This window comes from Netta rufina (genome assembly GCF_964035555.1).
Source record: "Netta rufina genome assembly, chromosome: 7".
Taxonomy (NCBI): Eukaryota; Metazoa; Chordata; class Aves; order Anseriformes; family Anatidae; genus Netta; species Netta rufina.
This window is the reverse complement of record NC_140130.1, coordinates 30,298,059-30,315,674: the sequence shown is the minus strand read 5'-3', so window position 1 is coordinate 30,315,674 and position 17,616 is coordinate 30,298,059. Positions and strand designations below refer to the sequence as shown.

Below are 17,616 nucleotides of genomic sequence, written 5' to 3'. Positions count from 1 at the left end.
CCTTTAGTTAGAGGGTGTGGGGCTGGGATGCATGGCTCAAGTTGCTCTCTGTGCCTGAAGGAGCTACTTTGGCCCTGGAGGCCTCCCAATTCAGGGACTGTTGGAAAAAAAGATGCCTTTTGAGAAAGAAAGTGTCAAATAAGGACTCAGCTGTGTTTTAGAATGAAAGGGATTGCTGTCTGAAGTAGGAAGAGAGCCTGAAGGAGACCCATGGGAGGAATGGATTTCACATGCTACAGGAAGGCCCCAGCTTGCTTCTGGAATGTGCTGTCGGGCTTCCTGGCATTGTTCACACTTCCTTTGCCACCTGTGAGGTCCCTAAGTGACTTGTAATGTTGGTGGCTGCAGAGCTCTCCTGGCTGAACCTCAGCCTTGTGTTTAATTGTGCTTGGTTAGTGTTTAGTCAATACTATACTGGCTGATGTCTTGTTGTGTTTTAATGACATCATCATAAATGCTCTCAATGTTATACTTCTACTGATATTTCTTGGAAGTTTATCTACTCAAATGCTTCTACATCGTTTCTCAAACATGGGGAAATGGGAAAGAATGAATGGAAAGAAAACTAGTAAAAAAAAAAAACTAGTTTTAGAAAAGTAGTTAACTAGTTTAGAAAACTAGTTAGTAAAACTCAGTTTTACTAACTGAGAGTTTGGGTTTTGTGCTTGGGAAAGTACATCCTTCCTTGGTTTCTTAAAGCTCCAGGTGGCTCATTCATGCTATGCTTTGCAGAGCAGTAGTGTTCACTTTAATGTGAAATAGTCGATCCCAGCTTCTGCAAAGCCTGGAGTTATTCAAATTCCCTATGGAATGATTATAAACACTTCTTAGGACTTGTTTTCTAGCAAAAAATGGTGTAATCAAAGTTACCATGCTAAATATAAAATTATCTGGAAGAAATTATATATTCTATCTGTATTTACATATATAAATATATGTAGGAATCTGAACTAGCTCATCTATAATTCTCAGACGTTTGACCACAAAGCAGTATCACATGAAGCTGAATCCAAATTAATGGATACCATGCTTCATATAGGCAAAAGTTTGAGAAGCAGTCCCCATTCCTGGAGGCACTGCAATACCAGGTTGTTCACAGCACAGATGGAGCAAGAACGTGCTACCTGGGAGTAGTGGAGAAGAACTACTTGTTGCGAGGGAGACGCAGAAGTTCATGGACATGGTTGGTGTGACCCTAGGCTCATAAAAATTGAAGCCTCAACTTAACAGGGGAGCTCTTTCTTGTCCTACCAGCTGTAGTTAAAGAAATGAAAGGTGAGGGTGGAGGGAATGAAGCTTCCTGAAACACTGAGCTCAAGGGGTGCTCACTGCAGGGGAGAGCAGTTGTGTCTGGCTCACAGCTTCCTTGAGTGAGCTGAGCAGATAGGCTACTCAGTGGCCCTGGGTGTTGGGGATGAGCTTATTTAGTTTTGCCTGGTGCCTCCGTGCAGGTACGGTGTACAAGGGGCGGCTCTGACTTGCTGAAGTCATTTTTTTCTGTTCTTGCCTTGTTCCACCGCGTCTTTTGGGAGCAGTGCTCACGTGTGGTGTTGAAAGATTTTGAAGCATATCATCAGCCTCAGGACAGAGGCACTGGAGACAGTTCCTACTGCCCAGAGTGGGTTCTGCAGGCAGCAATCCCAGCAAATCATCAGCACAGTGGGGAAAATGTCCTTACCTGCTTTTCTTGGGGCACTGTTAGAGTAGGAATGTGCCAGTGTTAGAGATGGGTTTTGCCATACAAGATTTTCAGTTGCTTCCTAGTTATGAGTGCAATAAATATGCCTTCAACATGAGAAAATATTGACAAATGTGTTTGGAAATGCTGAAGATAAAAAAAGAGGAAGCAACAGGTCAGTTTGAGAATTCCCTTTAATGGCCTTGAGCACCAGCATTGCCACACACAGGACTGTTTACACAGCTGCAGCGCACAGAACGGTTGTACTCAGTGCCCTCTAGCAAGGTGTAAGGAGCTGGGGAACTCCATATGTCACAGTTCCACGGCCACAGAGAGTTGACCTGGGAAGGAAAACAGCATCACTCAAGATCTGTTTTATTTATACGCCTGCGTGCACACACACACACAAAGGAAAAGATATCAACCCTCACCTTGAGGGTTTTTAGTTAGCTCCATAACCCCACTTCAACCTTCCTGAAAGCCCATTGGCATTCACATATTAGCAGTAACAAGGCAAATTTCCTTCTTATGAGGAAAAGCTGTAAAATTTAGGTTTTGAAAGATGGATATAATTCATCTCTAGATTCACAAAGATAGCATTCCAGATAAAAAGCCAGAAAGTTATCTTGTTAAGTACACTTTACTGACACCAGCCATTTTACTAGACTGTCACAGCCATTTTTTTTTTTTTTTGAGCTAACAGTAAAAGAACTTCAATTCTTGTCTAAATAATCCATGACAATGCCAAACAATAAGAAATATTAGAAAAAAACCCTAACATATATTTTCTCTGTTATGAAATATATCAATTAGTTCTTGACCTAAGCCAGCAGATGTGTGGAACAGCAAACTGTGGTCCTTCAAAAACAGCTTATCCATCTGTCTCTATGCCCCTCTCCACGCTTCTCTGTATAGATTAAAGATACGTTTCCTTCAGCTGCTTACACAGACCATCTCTATTAAATCTCTTACTCTTGCTTTTTTTCTGGACTTCACTCTGCATGCATAGTACCTGAAATATACACCCCAAGCTTGAAAATGACCCTACTTCTGGCTACATTCTCAGCCCAGCCATTTAAATTAGAATAATTCCTCCCTGATCATCTATGCAGTACTCCTGGTAATGCACCTGGGAATGAGACTTGCTTTATCTCAACAGCACTGTGGTGCTGGTTTGTAATTGTTTTGCTGTGGCAGAGTATAGTACCCAAATTATTTACTACTGGATTCTTTTCCAGACGATTATTCACCATTTTGTATTTGAACATTTCCTTTTCTATCCCAAGAGTAGTACCTTGTCCTTGCCATAACTGAAATTCATATTGTTGATTGCACATTGTGTGTCAGGTTTATCAAGACCATTTTTTAATCCCGTCTCCCAGAGTCTTTCACTCCTTTCCCATTCCTTCTGACCTTCTGGAAGGACATACTTACCGACGACCATCTTCTCCGTGAATTATATTGACTGTTTCTGCTCCCAGTCTTGCCCAGAGCAGAGTGAATAAGGTTTTATTCCAGAGAAATTCAACTTTTGCAGTATTTTTGGGGTTAATTTCAACATCAAGGTATTTTGTATAAACCTGGTCTTCAGAGAGGGCTCCACTGGAAACAGAATGAAGACAGTGAGGATAAATGTAATAGTTTAGAGGCTACTGGACTAAGTTTTGTTCTCCACAAGATCAGGCTTTTCCCTTTGTTGCTGTACTTTCCAACAGCATAGGGTGTTGGACTGGGACCCTGTAGGCATGTGCTGAACAGGGAGAGGACGAAAACAATCCCAAAAACTTTTAATGGGTATGTGGCAGGAGAGAACCAGGAGATGATCAGGGTGAGGTGGAGATGGCTGCTGGGGTTTGTGTGCCTCCAGCACCTGAGCACTGGGTTTTGCAAATAGGGAGGGCTCCGGGTGAGGTTTTCAGGGATGATTATATAGATAAGCTGGGAACTTCTGTCTCTGCTTTGCACACACACACACAGGGGCATGGGAGAGCACGTAGAAGTGCTTGTTTCAGAGCAGGTACAGAAGACAGTGAGGGCTGTGATTTGGATAGCCAACAGAGATTATAAGTTATGAATGAAAGCCACTGTCCAGACCATATACATGTAAATGTGATATTTATATCATAGTGATGGATTTTAGTGTATCTAGGAAGGAAGTACACACATCCAATTTGCAACCCGAGGTCAGGCACAGGATAGTCTTGCAGGAGAGCATACAGCAAGTCACTGGCAGCGCAGGGAGCCTTATCAGCACGTGGGTGACTGCGTTAATGTGTGTGATGCCGTGCTGGCATGGGAGAGGTCGCGCTAACGTGCGTACGAAACAGGTGAGCGCAGTCAGAATTACGTGAATACAAGAGGTGCAATATTTTTTCCTTTAATGAGCAATTCAGAGAAACAGCACTTCCGTCAGGCTGCATTCCTAATTTGCTGTAAAGTCACAGAACTCATGAAAAGGACGTGACTTTTACTTCTTGGCACAACCATCCTTCTGCTGTCTTAGGTCTTAACTACAGGATAACTTTTTTCATAGCTAATGTTAACTAGACTGTCTGCAACAAAGAATAAGGGTTTACACTGCTCAAATATCTGGAAACTGTGTAGATTAAGGTTATCAGTATTACATGCTATAGGGCAATGCTGATTTATCTTACCTGGCAATTTCATATTCTTTTTTGTTCCCCTCTGTGTCATGGAAAATTAGGTTTATGTCCCCCCTCATTTTCTTTACACCAGACAGTTTGATAAACACTTTTTGTCTCCAACCTGCGTAAGAACAGCAGATTAAAACTGGATTGTCATCAATAGGAGAGAATTAGAAGTGCTAGCATCCTGGAAAATTCTTTTTTCCTTTCCAGAATTCATTCATGCTAGCTAATGAAAGATTCATTGAGCTTGAAAGATGATGATGTGATGCAGCATTGTTTTTGGCAGAGGTCTTAGCAGGTGTTTATAGAAGTAACAGAAGAGCATGGCTGTAAATCGTATCAAAGCAATCACTTTTCAAACGTGAACAACTGTAACAAACCTTCTCCACTTACTAGTGAAAGGTGGATCTGCTCCTGTATTTAAAAAATATTTTTGGTTTACTCTCTTAAATTTGTCTGGAAATCTGTCAGCATAGTGCCCCATCATCGGACACCCCTCTTGGGGACATGGGAAACATTCTCCCTAGGAAAGATATGAGCATCGGTTAACGAGGAGTATGGTTTTCATCCTGTCTTGAACAAACCTAAGGCTCAGTTAAGGCTTCTGTTCTAACCTTGCAAAGCTGGGGCACTGCAGCACCAAAACCTGATAATGGGCTCTGTACTCGTGCACACAAGCACATGTGGAATAAGCAGACATGATACCTGTGTACATGATGGTCGGAAATTCCCTATTTTGGGGAGTCTATTCTTCAGCTAGAGTTTAGGATGAAATGTAAGTCCAATTTACCCTATCAGTGGAAGGGAACCTGCCTGTATCCATGTTGCAACACTATATAGGAGACAAAAGAATCATATGTACTTTAAGTTTCTTTTGTAAGTGTATTTATTCAGGTGCTCTAATCAGTGCCCAGTGTAAATTAGAACAGGCTTTTTTTTTTTTTCTAGAACAGGCTTTTTTTTTTTTTTTTTTTTTTTTCCTTTTCTTTTCTAGAATAGCCTTTTCCAAAAGGCTTTTAGGCTTTTGGAAGCTCCAAATCTCTCTTCTTCCAGCCAGGACTTAGTAGGGTTAGTATGCCAAGAGCCTGTACGCTCTTTGCATAAAGGCTTAGGGTGAGAATTGCATGGGGTTTATTTTTTATTTTTCTCTTTATTTTGGTGGTTTCATCTGTGCATTCATTTTTTAAAAGCAAAATAGTTGATGGAGCCCCTGTGTGCTGTGCCTCCTCCTACTAACTTGCACTGCCCAAGTTGATTTTTGAGCTCAGGTCTGCTGCTGGCTAGGTGATGTGAGAGCAGAACCACAGGTGTCCAAGTGCTCTGTGCACATGGTGTGATCTATCCTGATTGCAGAGGTCTGAATTATTTTCTTTAGACTTCATCCATACTTACTGCCTCATAGGATTTGTATGATTCACAGGGATATCCAATGAATCCAGTGGGATAGAGGATGCTTTCAAAATAATACTCATGGCTGCGTGAGTGATGGCATCCCCCAAAAATAGTAGCATCTGTTGGGAGAAAAATTGTGAGCATCCATGAAATAACCTCCTGTCATCCTGTACAAGACTTGTACTTGCCTTATCATGAGACATGGAATACAACAGCAGCATGGCCTAGTAATATATACATACACACACACATATACATAGCTGTCTGTATATATGGTGTTGCAGCAAGTGACATTAAGTACAGTTTTAAAACGTTTAGTAGAACAAAGAGAATTCCTCAGCCTTCTGCCAACCACTCCAAAGCCTGAAGAAGTCTCAGGTGGAGATGTGAGGTGCCCACAGTCCCTGACAATGCTGTGTGCTTCTGCCTATTGCGTAACTTCAGGGTGTTGGATGCTCCTTGCAGCATCTGTGAGGGACCAAGTGCAGTGCCGTTGTGCTGTGGGTTTAGCAATGGCACTAGCTACCCTCAGCCTAGAAAGTGTCCTGTTGGAAGTGCCACTGTTGTGGGGCTGAACTTGCCTCTCTGTGTTCTGCAGGTTCAATTCAAACTGCAGAAGCAAAACCAAGGTCTATTTTGATGCCTCTGACTACTACTTTTCCTGCAATGTTCCCTGAGTAGCTCTGTTCTGATCTAGCCTTTATTTCTCGTTTTATATTTCTGCTTATAAGTAAACAGGCAAAAATACATATATATATTTTACTGTTTTCTTCCAGAAGAATAGCTACTTTCACAGTTTGTGTTTCAGAATTGAATGAAAATTAAATACTGAGCTTGTTGGGAATGTATGCTTACCTGCAATAAGAGCTTCAAAATCATTTTGTTTCATCTCTGGAATTAAATCAGTGCATCCAGGCATTACAGTTCCTCCGTTTGGGTAAAAGTCAAGGTGACCAGTGGCATTGTACATTCCAAGCCCTAGGATACATACACGATTGTGTCACAGTCTCAAGGTACATATGCAACATGCCCATCTCTACAGCTACTTGCTTGTACATGAACTCTTACCTATGGCAGGAAAGTGGGCAGCATTACTGTGAATAACATCAACAAAATTTGCATCTGAAGGATCCAGCCTCACCTCTGGAGGAGTGCCTTCAAAATAGGGCCCAGCAGGGTCCAAACCTTTAACAAAAAAAAACAACAAAAAAAAAAAGGGGGGGTTCAGGAGAGGGAAAAGTTACACATTAATGCCTTTTACCAACTTACAACATCAGACATTTAATATGGCACAAGTTATGGTGAATAATGACCAGACCGAACCCAATGCACAAAAACATGGTTTTGTGAACCTTTCTACAGACTCATTCTATTATAAGCAAAATATTTTCTAGTAGGATATATATTAGCATTGTATTACTGTGAAGGAGGTATTTTATTATCAGTGGTTTTGTTACTGGACTGTTGAGCATCATGGATAGGAAAACAGGCTTTTGGATGTGTTGTTTTGTTGTCGTATACTGCTGGATGCAACCCAGTGGATGACTGTGATGTTGCAAACATACTAACAAAGAGCTCTTCTGCTAAATAGTTTTAAACCTAACTAGAGAAAAAAAAAAAAAGATTTAATAATTACCCTTGTTTCTGAGAAGCCTAAAGTTTGTTTACTCATACATGGTGCCTGCAGTACTGCCAATGGTTTAATTCCAGTCTACAGACCAGAGTGCTGCAAGTTTCTTTCCACTAAAAGCGTCCCTGCTAGATCTGCCCCTCGGTGAGCAGCCTACCTGTGATCCGCCGGATGCCTCGAATCCGCCTTCCTGCCTCTCCCGCTGTATGTGCACCCAGGCTGTGGCCAATTAGATGGATTTCACAAGGGGAGTACCTGAAGAGTTTCTGATCGTTGTGGAGGGAGACAAGAACAGAGGCTTTCAGTAGTGAGCAAAAAGGGTGCCTTGCACTGAGGGCCTTTGCGAGCCTGTTGGCTGACTTCTTGCTTAGCCAACAGTGTGTGAGCTGCTTGAGTTAATTATTGTTTAAATTAACCTAAGACTGGAAAGAAAAATGCCCAATCTAGAATTTTAAATGCCCCACAATGATGGATGGATTTACCATCATAGCCTCAGCATATGGTTACCGTATTCAGTTACCCTTGGTGACAAAATATGAAAATTCTTTCTCATTTGGATTAAGCCCTAATTTAAAGTTCCAACAGTATGATCTTGTTTTTTATTTATTGACACTGTTATGGAGCCCTCTTTCATCATGCAACTGTTCTCCATGGGTCTGCTTAGCAAATGTGATCATGTCACTCAATAGTACCTTCACTGACAGGCTGTGGGGTTTGGCATCCATTCTTCTCTTTGCCAAGAGTCACCTGTACAGGACCTGCTCTTCTCAGGTGTTATACATGCTTTGAAGACAGCAGTAGAAATTAATGAGCATGTAATCTGCCTGCAGGGGACACATTTCAGCCAGGCATATCCTGGGTTTGTAATGTCCAAAGTCAACAAGGATTGATTGCTAACTGCTTGAGGTTTTTATACTAAGTTTTCTTTTGTAATGTATATACCAAAAAAAAAAAAAAAAGGGGGCAAATCTTTACTATCGATCTGTCTGTTCCTATCAAGTGACAGATACCTTCAAATACTTTTTACTGTAATTCTATTTACAGTGCAGCTTAACTTTGCTTAAAGCCAAACTCCCCAAATCTCTAAATTGTGGAAAAGAAAAATTAAGGATCACTTTTTGCAGTTTTGTAATGAAAAAAAAAAAAAAGAGAGAGTTTTATTACCACACCATATGTAGTCTAGAGATATTAAATGAAAAGAGGCAGACAGAGATCACGTAATAAACTGAACCATTGTCAAATGACCTGGGAGTTGCATACAAAGAAGAAAGACACAAAAACAATAGTGTGAGACTAGATATGAAGCCTTCCTAGGTAGAAACAGCAGACTGTACCTCAGCTGGTTCTAGAGAAGTGGTTTTTGGTACTTGAGTATTCGTGAAGTTGGTATGTGGCCTTGTGGTCTCTGGAATATCTCTAGAACACAAGGATTGCCTAGTTTCCAGCATCAAGTCTGCAGCCAAATAGGGGCTGATTTCAGCAGCCCTAAGTACCTGCAAGTCTCTTTGAAGTCAGTGGGACGTGGTGGTACTCTTAAACTTTGCAGCTGAGCAGTCTGTGAGTAAAAGTGAACACTTGCCTTCAGGAACATGAAGCTCACAACCAGAAGGCAACGGGACAATTTATTGTGCCTGTAGACAGCAAATACCAAGTGAATCTCTGTGGTGCTTCTAGCTCCACGTCACTTCAGTGCTGCTGAAGTGCTGATATGCTTGTGCTAGAAGTAAATTATTCAGGTAAAGACTCTTGTAAGCACTGAACGTGTGCCTTGCCTCGTTGCCACTGAACGCCTTCTTACCTGTAACATCGTACGGAAATGTTGCCACCTACTGGTCTTTAATTAATTGACACCTCTTTTCAACTACATTAGCTTAATTGGAGTCTTTTGTGGCTGTGAGAAGTCCTTACAGAGCTGATAATTAGTATAATTAGCTGTATCTCAACTGCATGCATTGTACAGCTCTTTCTGAAGCAGTAGCTGACCGTGCTAGATGAAGTTCAAAATCAAAGAAATATCATAACCCCACTGCATCTACTTAAGAACTGTTTGTTGTGGAGCTGTATTTTTTACCTGTAAAGTTTTTATGAAGTAAGCAACCTCGGCTCCAATCACGCGGATGTTGTTCACTGCGCTGACGTAGGTGCCTTTTGCACCTTCTTTCCAATCAACAGCAATGCAGTTCATATTTTCTGCCTCCAGTAACAGCTGAGGTGGGAACACATAAAGCAAAGCATTTAAGGAAATGAAATAGCAGACAGGAATTCAACTTAAATAAAAATAAACAATAAATGGCAATTTAATCATGCAATTTCTCATTCATTGCTGAATCAAACTCTTCACTGTAGCCCATACCACACAGAAAAATGAATCTTCTTATAAAATAGAATACAGCAAACTATTCGTCAAAGTCTCAAGGTTGAAAAACTGTAATCAAAAATATTTTACTATGAGACATTTGAATACATATTTAATGTGATTTGGAAAAGCCACACAACTGCACAGTAGCTGTTACATGCACTATGTGACTTTCTTTAAGAATCATCTGTAGCTTAACTAAATAGTATTGGAAGTGGAGTTATTTACCAAGTGTCTTTAAAACTGGGAAAGTCATGTCAGACTGGAAAGGTTCAGAGCAGACTAGAAAGTTCCTGTTTCAGCAAATATACCTAATGTATCTGTCACTTCTGTACGGACCACAGCCTTGCAGAGATTGGTGATTTTTCCACTAGAAGAATCATGTATTAAAGTCTGCAGCTGTAGCTTTCTGTCACTAAAGCTTATGTAAGGTTTGAGAAGGATCAAGGAATAGAAACAAAAAATAATGCATGGTAAACAGTTGAAGGTGAATGCCAAAGAAAGCAGAAGCTTGAATCCTCTGCGTTAGGTACACCATGAAAATGGCTTCTAGTTAGGCAGATAGAATTGCTGTTTCTTTTCCACTGGAAAATTTTGATATGTCATATTCTAGATTTAAAGTTTTCGCAGATTTATGAACAAAAATAATGCTGCAGAACTGTGACTTAGCATTCAGTGGCAGTCTTTTTCTGTCTTTGTGAAAGAAGCAGAAAAAAGATTTTTCTGCTTTGCCAGAACCAAGGCTGACACCACCACCATACGCTCCACTGGCCAGAGGGCAGCAGCTCGGTTTTGTGGTAACTTTTTTTTTTCCTTTGCACTCATTAATCAAACAGAAAGCTTTGTCTTTTTTTTTTTTTTTTTTTTTTCCTTTTTTTTTTCTTTCTTTCCTTACAAATTGAATAGTTCTGAAACAGAAGAGTATTTGTAGGTTGAAACTTGAACTATTCAGGAAAGCCTTCAGCTGAAGGATGGTTCAATAGTTCCTGATGGGAGAAACAGTGAGTTGGCCTAATCTGATATTTTGACACCAGTGCAGAGGCTGGGGACATCTGTGTTCGGTTTGTTGCTTTGATCTGCTTTGCAGGGTTTTGGGGATGAAAATTCTCTAGAGAAGCACAGTGTCAGAGATGAGCAAGAAGCTGTGACTACACAGCACCTTGCAGAATCGGAATATTTTAGTTTTGGTTGGGAACTTCTTGGTTGGTATCTGCAACTATTTAATGCATTACAAAATAGCAGGTGAACCTTGGTGTCTAAGTGATAAGAACAGATTGTAGTTACAACTGCTGAAGGAAAACAGAGGATATAGTCTCATACCAAGCACATTTCTACCACCCAGCCTGATTTTCCAGTGCTGCCAAATCCATGAATGATGAAGGAGGTTTTCCTGCGTGAGGAGAAATGTGAGTTTTGGATTGTTGAGGAGTTTATCGCTGAGATCACCTGTGTGTAAACAAGCAAACAAAAAATCAAGTTGTTTTATCTTCTCACACTTTTAAGTTTTTTAAAAGTGTCATCTAAGTCATCACCTTTTGTAGGACTCACACAACTCCTTTTAATGGGCAGAGTCCCAGACACTTCTCTATCCCATCTTTCCCAGTCCTACCACTGTCTCCAAAGTTGTGCCAATGTGGTTTCTGCTGCTCCTGTCTATTTTCCTTGACGCAGTAGGAGCTCCCCATATAAAGTCCAGAGCGCCTCATGATGCCTGTTGGCCTGAGAAGGAGAGCTCCATGCCTCCTGATTCAGCTTGCCCTTCTACTGACCTGACCTTTGGCGTCTGTGTGATGCTTTGCATCTAAGAAACAGCATGTCTTTCTGGGCAAGGGATGTTTCCTGTCTGTTTTTGTAACCAACTACTCCACAAAGGCTGAAAGAATTTAATGCAAGAACTGTATGCAATAGTGGTGAAACTGATCTTGGCCCACCATGTGTTGTCGCAAGCTGCTTAATTATATATATCTCTTACTCTCAGTGTGATCTCTGACCATCTGCATTGTTTTCAAACAAATATAGCACCTGTGATGTGAGCTCAGGGAGTTTTGGTGTGGAAGGGCTGTGCACTAGATCAGGGAGATGTTTAGGTGCAGTGGCTGGGAAGTAATGCAAGGTGCATTTTGATTTATTTTATCTACAACCAAAATGCCTGAGTAACCAATGCTGACCGTGTGCCGTGAGCTCACATGTCCCTGCTCTGCAGATCGTAAAAGTTTACTACAGGTGTTAACTTCTCATCCTTACAGAGCCTGAGCTGGACTCGTAGCATGGCAAACAGGACTGCTGTAAGCTGCGATGCTTGTGCTGGCAGCGCTGCCATTGTGCTTCATGGCAGTAGATTCATAAATGCTCCTGTATGGAACAGGGGACACTAGGTTTGGGAGCCTGCAAGGGATTTAGCAGCCTCACGTGCATTTACTGAATTGGTGCAGTCCCAGCCACACGTCTTGCAGTTCCTTCTCCTTGCTTGGCTCAGAATTTCAGGGCATGAACAACTTGGGTGGGTCTGTCTTAATTTCGGTATGGACAGAGGCAGGTAAGCGTGTACAGTCACCCAGACTTCAAGGAGGAATGTGGCTTGAAAATTGTATGAGAAGGGCCTGCTTCAGACTTCTGTTTTTAGAAGTCAATGGCACAGCTTCCCCATAATACATCAGCAGTTGTTCTCCTGTCTGAGTGTTCATAAAGCTGCTTATTTGAACAGGATTCCAGCTTTCCTGAGAGACCTAAACACATGCAAAGGATAGTCTGCTATAACCCACTTCTTGTGCAGGGAAATACCAGGAAATCCGTTCCATCTGACAGTTCCTTCACCATTTTTTTTTATGCTTTACCCCAAACAGTTTGAAGGAACAGTAATGAGTGAACACTGAAACAAGCGTCTTATTTTGACTCATTTGCCTGTGATGAATGATGTAGGCTTTTTAACAAATTAACAAACAGTGGTAGCTTTAGTCAGTTCTTGATGTTAAAAATAAATGTCACCTGTGAGTTATTTCCTGTTTCCCTGGTGTAGAGAGAGAAGCTCAAGTTCATATGTTCAGGAGAGTCAGGCAAACCTGTCAGAAGTCTCCCTGGTACCCCAGACCAGGGGGGGTCATCTGAGAAACAGCCAAGCCTGGGGAAGCAAATTTCTTTACCTAGAGTAGAAGAAACAAATGGTTTATGTTTTGGACTCTCTTACAGCTAGATAATATGTTTAATACTGCAACAGTCTGAAGACTGTCCTCAGGAAACTGAGGATTTTGTTCTATGATTGATTTTGAAACAGATTTCTTCTTGTTTTCTTTATGGATATTGCCTGAAGCAGGTAGCACAAGGGGAGCTATATAATCTGAAGATAAACCAAACCAAGTAGGGATCCAGATACATTTTTGACATTATATTCTCAACATATAAAACCTTTTTTTATTTTTATTTTTTTAAGACTTTTAAGAAACACTTCTTAGAATTGCTCCCACATTCTTCCTGCATCAAAGCATTATGCCTCTTTGGAGGAATGGATACGTATGCAGTAGCCTTGCATAGTGAATGATTTGATCATTTCTTTTAATACATCATCATTTTCCAGATCAAACAGGTCTGTTGCTCTCATGCTCAACTTTTCTGTTCTAGCACTGTTTGTTGTGCTAAGTACCCTATTACTGAGCCATTCTTTGTCAACAGCAGTAACAGGTAGAGACTGCTTATGCAACGTCTTGATAGAGCTAGGGCACATGACTGCAGTTCTCCTCTGTGAATTTTTGGCATAAAGTTATGTATCTCGTATTCTTAATGAAACTGAAATGAGATGGAGCCTTTAGCATTAGGTCCTGCACAGTAATAGACTTTCCCACAGAATGACACACAAATCATGCTATGACTTCAATGTAAAATACGTCACTGTCTCCTCTGTATTACTTTGTCTGAATTCATCTTTTAGTGATTGTTTTTATAGATGTTGTATCTCACCTGTTACTGAGCCAAGGAGATAAAATGCAATAATCCATATTCCAACCACCTAAAGCAAATCAAATACACAGGTTAAACTTTTTATTTGTGTTACGTTTTTATAAAAGGGACAGATCTATAAAGAGAAATACAAAGACCTGCAGCCTAGGAGGAATAACCCAGTACCCCTGAGGGGCCAGTCAGCTGGAAGTTGATTTTCTGAGCTTTGCAGAAAGAGATGTGGGGGGGTCCTGATGGCCATCAACTTGACCATGAGCTAGCAACGTGTTGTTGGGTCTCTGAGTATCCTGGGCTGTATTAAGAGGAGCACTACCGGCATGGTGGGGTGGGAGATCCTTCCCCTCCACTCAGTTCTGTTTTTTGCATTTCTTGCACATCCAATGCTGGATGTAGTTTGCTGAGGGGGTGAATTGGACCATGATGTTCTGACTCTCCTGCCGGCCAGAGGTGTGGAGAACTGATGGGCATGCATGTAACTTGGTGGAAGTCAGCATGCTTGGCAGCTGTAGGCTGTTTGTGCTGCCTTCACCCTGGGCTCATTGTGTTTCTTCATATACCCTCCTTTGTTTGGATGCCTTTCCTCTACATTTTCCTCTCTTGGCTTTCCTATGGCAGGGGCTCTACATATTGTACCAGTTCCTTCCCTTCCTGTTTGCCTTCTTCACTGTTCTCATTTTCCTCTTCTTCTAGGTGTTTCATATGGCACCCACCTCCCCTTTTCTACATTTTGCTTTTCTTGTAAAGTAACAATCCTGAGCTGTAACTGCTTTTCAGTCCTAAAATCTTGAAAGGCAGCTCTGAAATTAATAGGCTTATGAAGAAAATGGATGAAGACTCACAGGTCATGTCTATAATCTGTGCTGTACTTCTTTTCAGAACATCTCACCAAGGGGTAATGATTTTAGAAAATGTGGGAGGTTGTTACCAAACAAGAGTGATCAGCGATTTCTTTTCAGAGGTTCTTCCTTTGAAAGCAGAAACTGGAAATGAACGGGTAGCTAGGCAAGTAATTCAAGATAGAGAAAACTTTTTTGTGTGTCTGCGTGGAAAGTCAATTCATTTTGTTATTAAGAGAGGTGTATAGTTTGGATGGGAGACAATTTTTTAGCAGGTAGTTTTTCTATATTGGTTTATGTTAGCCTAACAACAAAAGGACTGGGGAGATGTTAAGAAATGATATCTTTCTAAAAAGTGTTGAGGCAGCACACAATTTGATGGGAGAAAATTCTTTCAACAGGCATTTAAGAGCCTTAGTGCTGAACAAGAGGAACTGGAATGACTTGTTCGTGAATGTGAACTCAGCCTAACCAGCGCTGCTGGCAGGAGGGTTGCTGAATGCTGAGCTCCATTGTTTTACTGGAAAGAAATGGGATATGCACCTCGCTTAGTAGGCAACCAGTAATAGCCATTTCCACTTTGCTGTACTGCTCAGAGGGAAAAAAAAAAAAGTGAATGTTCATAGACTGACATCCTAATCTATAAAACACTGGTTTAGTAGCTGCCCTTCACAATCCAGCCACCCTTTGGACACTTGCTCAACCTGTGATTCATGGGCTGCTAGTGGATGGCTTGTGAGATATGAAAAAGTCTGAATATGACTGTCCCACACCTTTTCAGGACATGTGTGCAAGCACAGACACAGTCTGTTCAAGAGAGGCAAGACCAGTGTCGGGGTTTTTAATTATTAACATTTGTAACCTAACAATCTTCCTGCAGGAAATAGTGATTTTGTTTTTATTTTAATTTAAAACAAAATATGTTGTTTATCTAATTCCTAAGATTTGTACTCACCATTCTTTTATCACCCTTATTGTCTCCGTCAGTGGTTAGCAGTAACAGGACACAAAAAGCTTTCTGTTTTCTTTAATGCAGATTGGGTTGCGTTATGCTTTAAAAAAAAAAGGAGGGGGGGGGATGTTAAGTATCTATAGGCTAACTCAGTAAAGTGCAAGAAATTGGAAGAATACAGGACAATGAAAAAGGAATACTGGTAACTGGGAATTAGAAATCACACAAATTTCATAAGAAAAGCAGCAATGTTAACATACATTTACGTACTATACAGTTAAGATGAGTTAAGAAGGAATATCTCATGTATGGGGAAAGTAAAAAGATGCAATGTTTTTGATTCATTACTAGCTAAAATTGGGCAAAAGACAATGATATGGGTGATCTGAGGTCTTTACACTTTTCTTTTTCTATATTTACCAAAACAAGCTGATGTTTGGGGGGGGGGGGAGGGGGGGGGAATGTTATTTAGAATAACCACTAGAATTATGTATTTTAAAATAAAGACTTTGGTAACTCATAGCTTAGCTATGAGCTAAGAGCCTTTTTTTTTTTTTTTTTTTTCCCTTTTTAAGGGTATCAAAAAATCTATTGAAAATTTCTTGTTAAGTTACTGATTAGTAAGAAAATTCCAAAAAAAAATTCCAAAAATTCTAAAATTCCAAAAAAAAAAAAAAAAAAGAAGAAGAAGAAGAATCTGTGGAGTTTCAGGACAACAGCCTGAGGCAGTATAACAAAAATTTCCACAGGACACTTGAAAATAAAATTTGTGCAGAACTGTTAAAAGATTAAGTTGTGTAATTGAATTCAATTACATGACATGACAACCACACGTGACACTCTTATGAGATCAATATTACTAGTCTCATAATGCTTGAATTCCAATAAGATGTTCTGCTACTTGATATTTTGATTAGGAAATTTAAATGATATGCATGCACTGCTACAACAGTTAAGTAGATTAAAAGTTGAATGTGTGGATTAAGTAGATTAAAATTTGAGTAATTATTCCATCTCAGAATATAATGGCAATAACTAGAAGGCAAGCCCTGGATTGCAAATACCGTTCTTGCTACCGTGCATGGTCACATAACATCATGATCAAAATGTGATCACGTTTTTTAGCCGTGGCTTTTGAGTTATTGAACGTTTATGATGGATTATTACTAAGTAAGGTTTTAGAAGAATCAGTTCTTGGCATTACATTGCATGTGAACATTCAGCACTGGTATCACTGGTCAAAAAGTACTGACACCTGGGCTAAAGGGTTAGTGAATAAAAAGCACAGGTAATTAATTTTGGATTATTTTTATTGTTTGGGAGAGTAAATGCTGTCACACTGCATGTTATATTTACTAAATAGAGATTAACATTTTGAGGAAGCAATAACTGGAAAAGCCTTTGAGGTTTTGCTGATATATTACTAATAACTTTGAATTGCTAAAGAACTTTTTAGTCTTTATCCACATACACAGATTAGAGAGACGTATATGCACGCACACATGCGCATATACAACATACATTTAATACATGGAGGGGGATTATTTTTTAAAAAGTACAGAGGTTTTGGTGCTGCTTGTATGCACAATTCAGGAGGGATACTAAAAAAATTGAGAAGTTTGAGAGAAAGACTTCTTGGGCAATCATGAGGATGGAAAAGAAGGAATGTGGAGAAATCTGAAGAGAGGACTGTTTCACCTAGGAGTACAAAGTCTCAAAGAAAAGATGTGTTTTGTCCCCCAAAATTTAACCTATTTTTCACTATTTATATTTCTGTCTTTCCAGCTTTCCTATTCCTTACTTCCAACTATACTTCCTATATTTCCTGCTCCAGCATTGTCCTTAGAAAAAAGAACATTTCTGCCTTCCAATTGCTTTAATTTAGCCTTTCATACTATTTGGTAGTTTGGTGTAGTGCTTGGTTAGTAACGTAAAGGCATCACAAAAGAGAAGTTATCCAGAGTTTATCCTAGAATTCTTGACTGTAAGTTACCAGTTTCCCCTTCTCCCAAAAACTTATTGTCTGTATTTGAGCCTGCAGCATTTAGATATCACTTGCTAATTGCACACCAAAACATTGTAAAGTTCCACAAATGGATAAAAAAAATTGAGGATAGAAATATTACAGCAGTATCTGTAGGCCTCATAAAGGGGACCATGTATGTATTTACTC

At 40.2% G+C, this 17,616-nt stretch overlaps 1 protein-coding gene across 1 annotated transcript; it reads right to left on the bottom strand.

Annotated features, from left to right (window-relative positions):
• Positions 1-1,955: 1,955 nt before the first annotated feature.
• On the bottom strand, positions 1,956-13,974 carry LOC311211490 (pancreatic lipase-related protein 2-like; the record flags this gene model as incomplete). The annotated part of the gene is made up of 13 exons (XM_084290222.1): positions 1,956-2,019; positions 3,113-3,280; positions 4,333-4,444; positions 4,720-4,849; positions 5,719-5,837; positions 6,574-6,696; positions 6,787-6,903; positions 7,506-7,614; positions 9,420-9,554; positions 11,025-11,150; positions 12,690-12,844; positions 13,656-13,704; positions 13,969-13,974. 13 exons carry the CDS (start codon positions 13,972-13,974, stop codon positions 1,956-1,958), a joined length of 1,413 nt encoding a protein of 470 aa, XP_084146348.1.
• Positions 13,975-17,616: the final 3,642 nt, after the last annotated feature.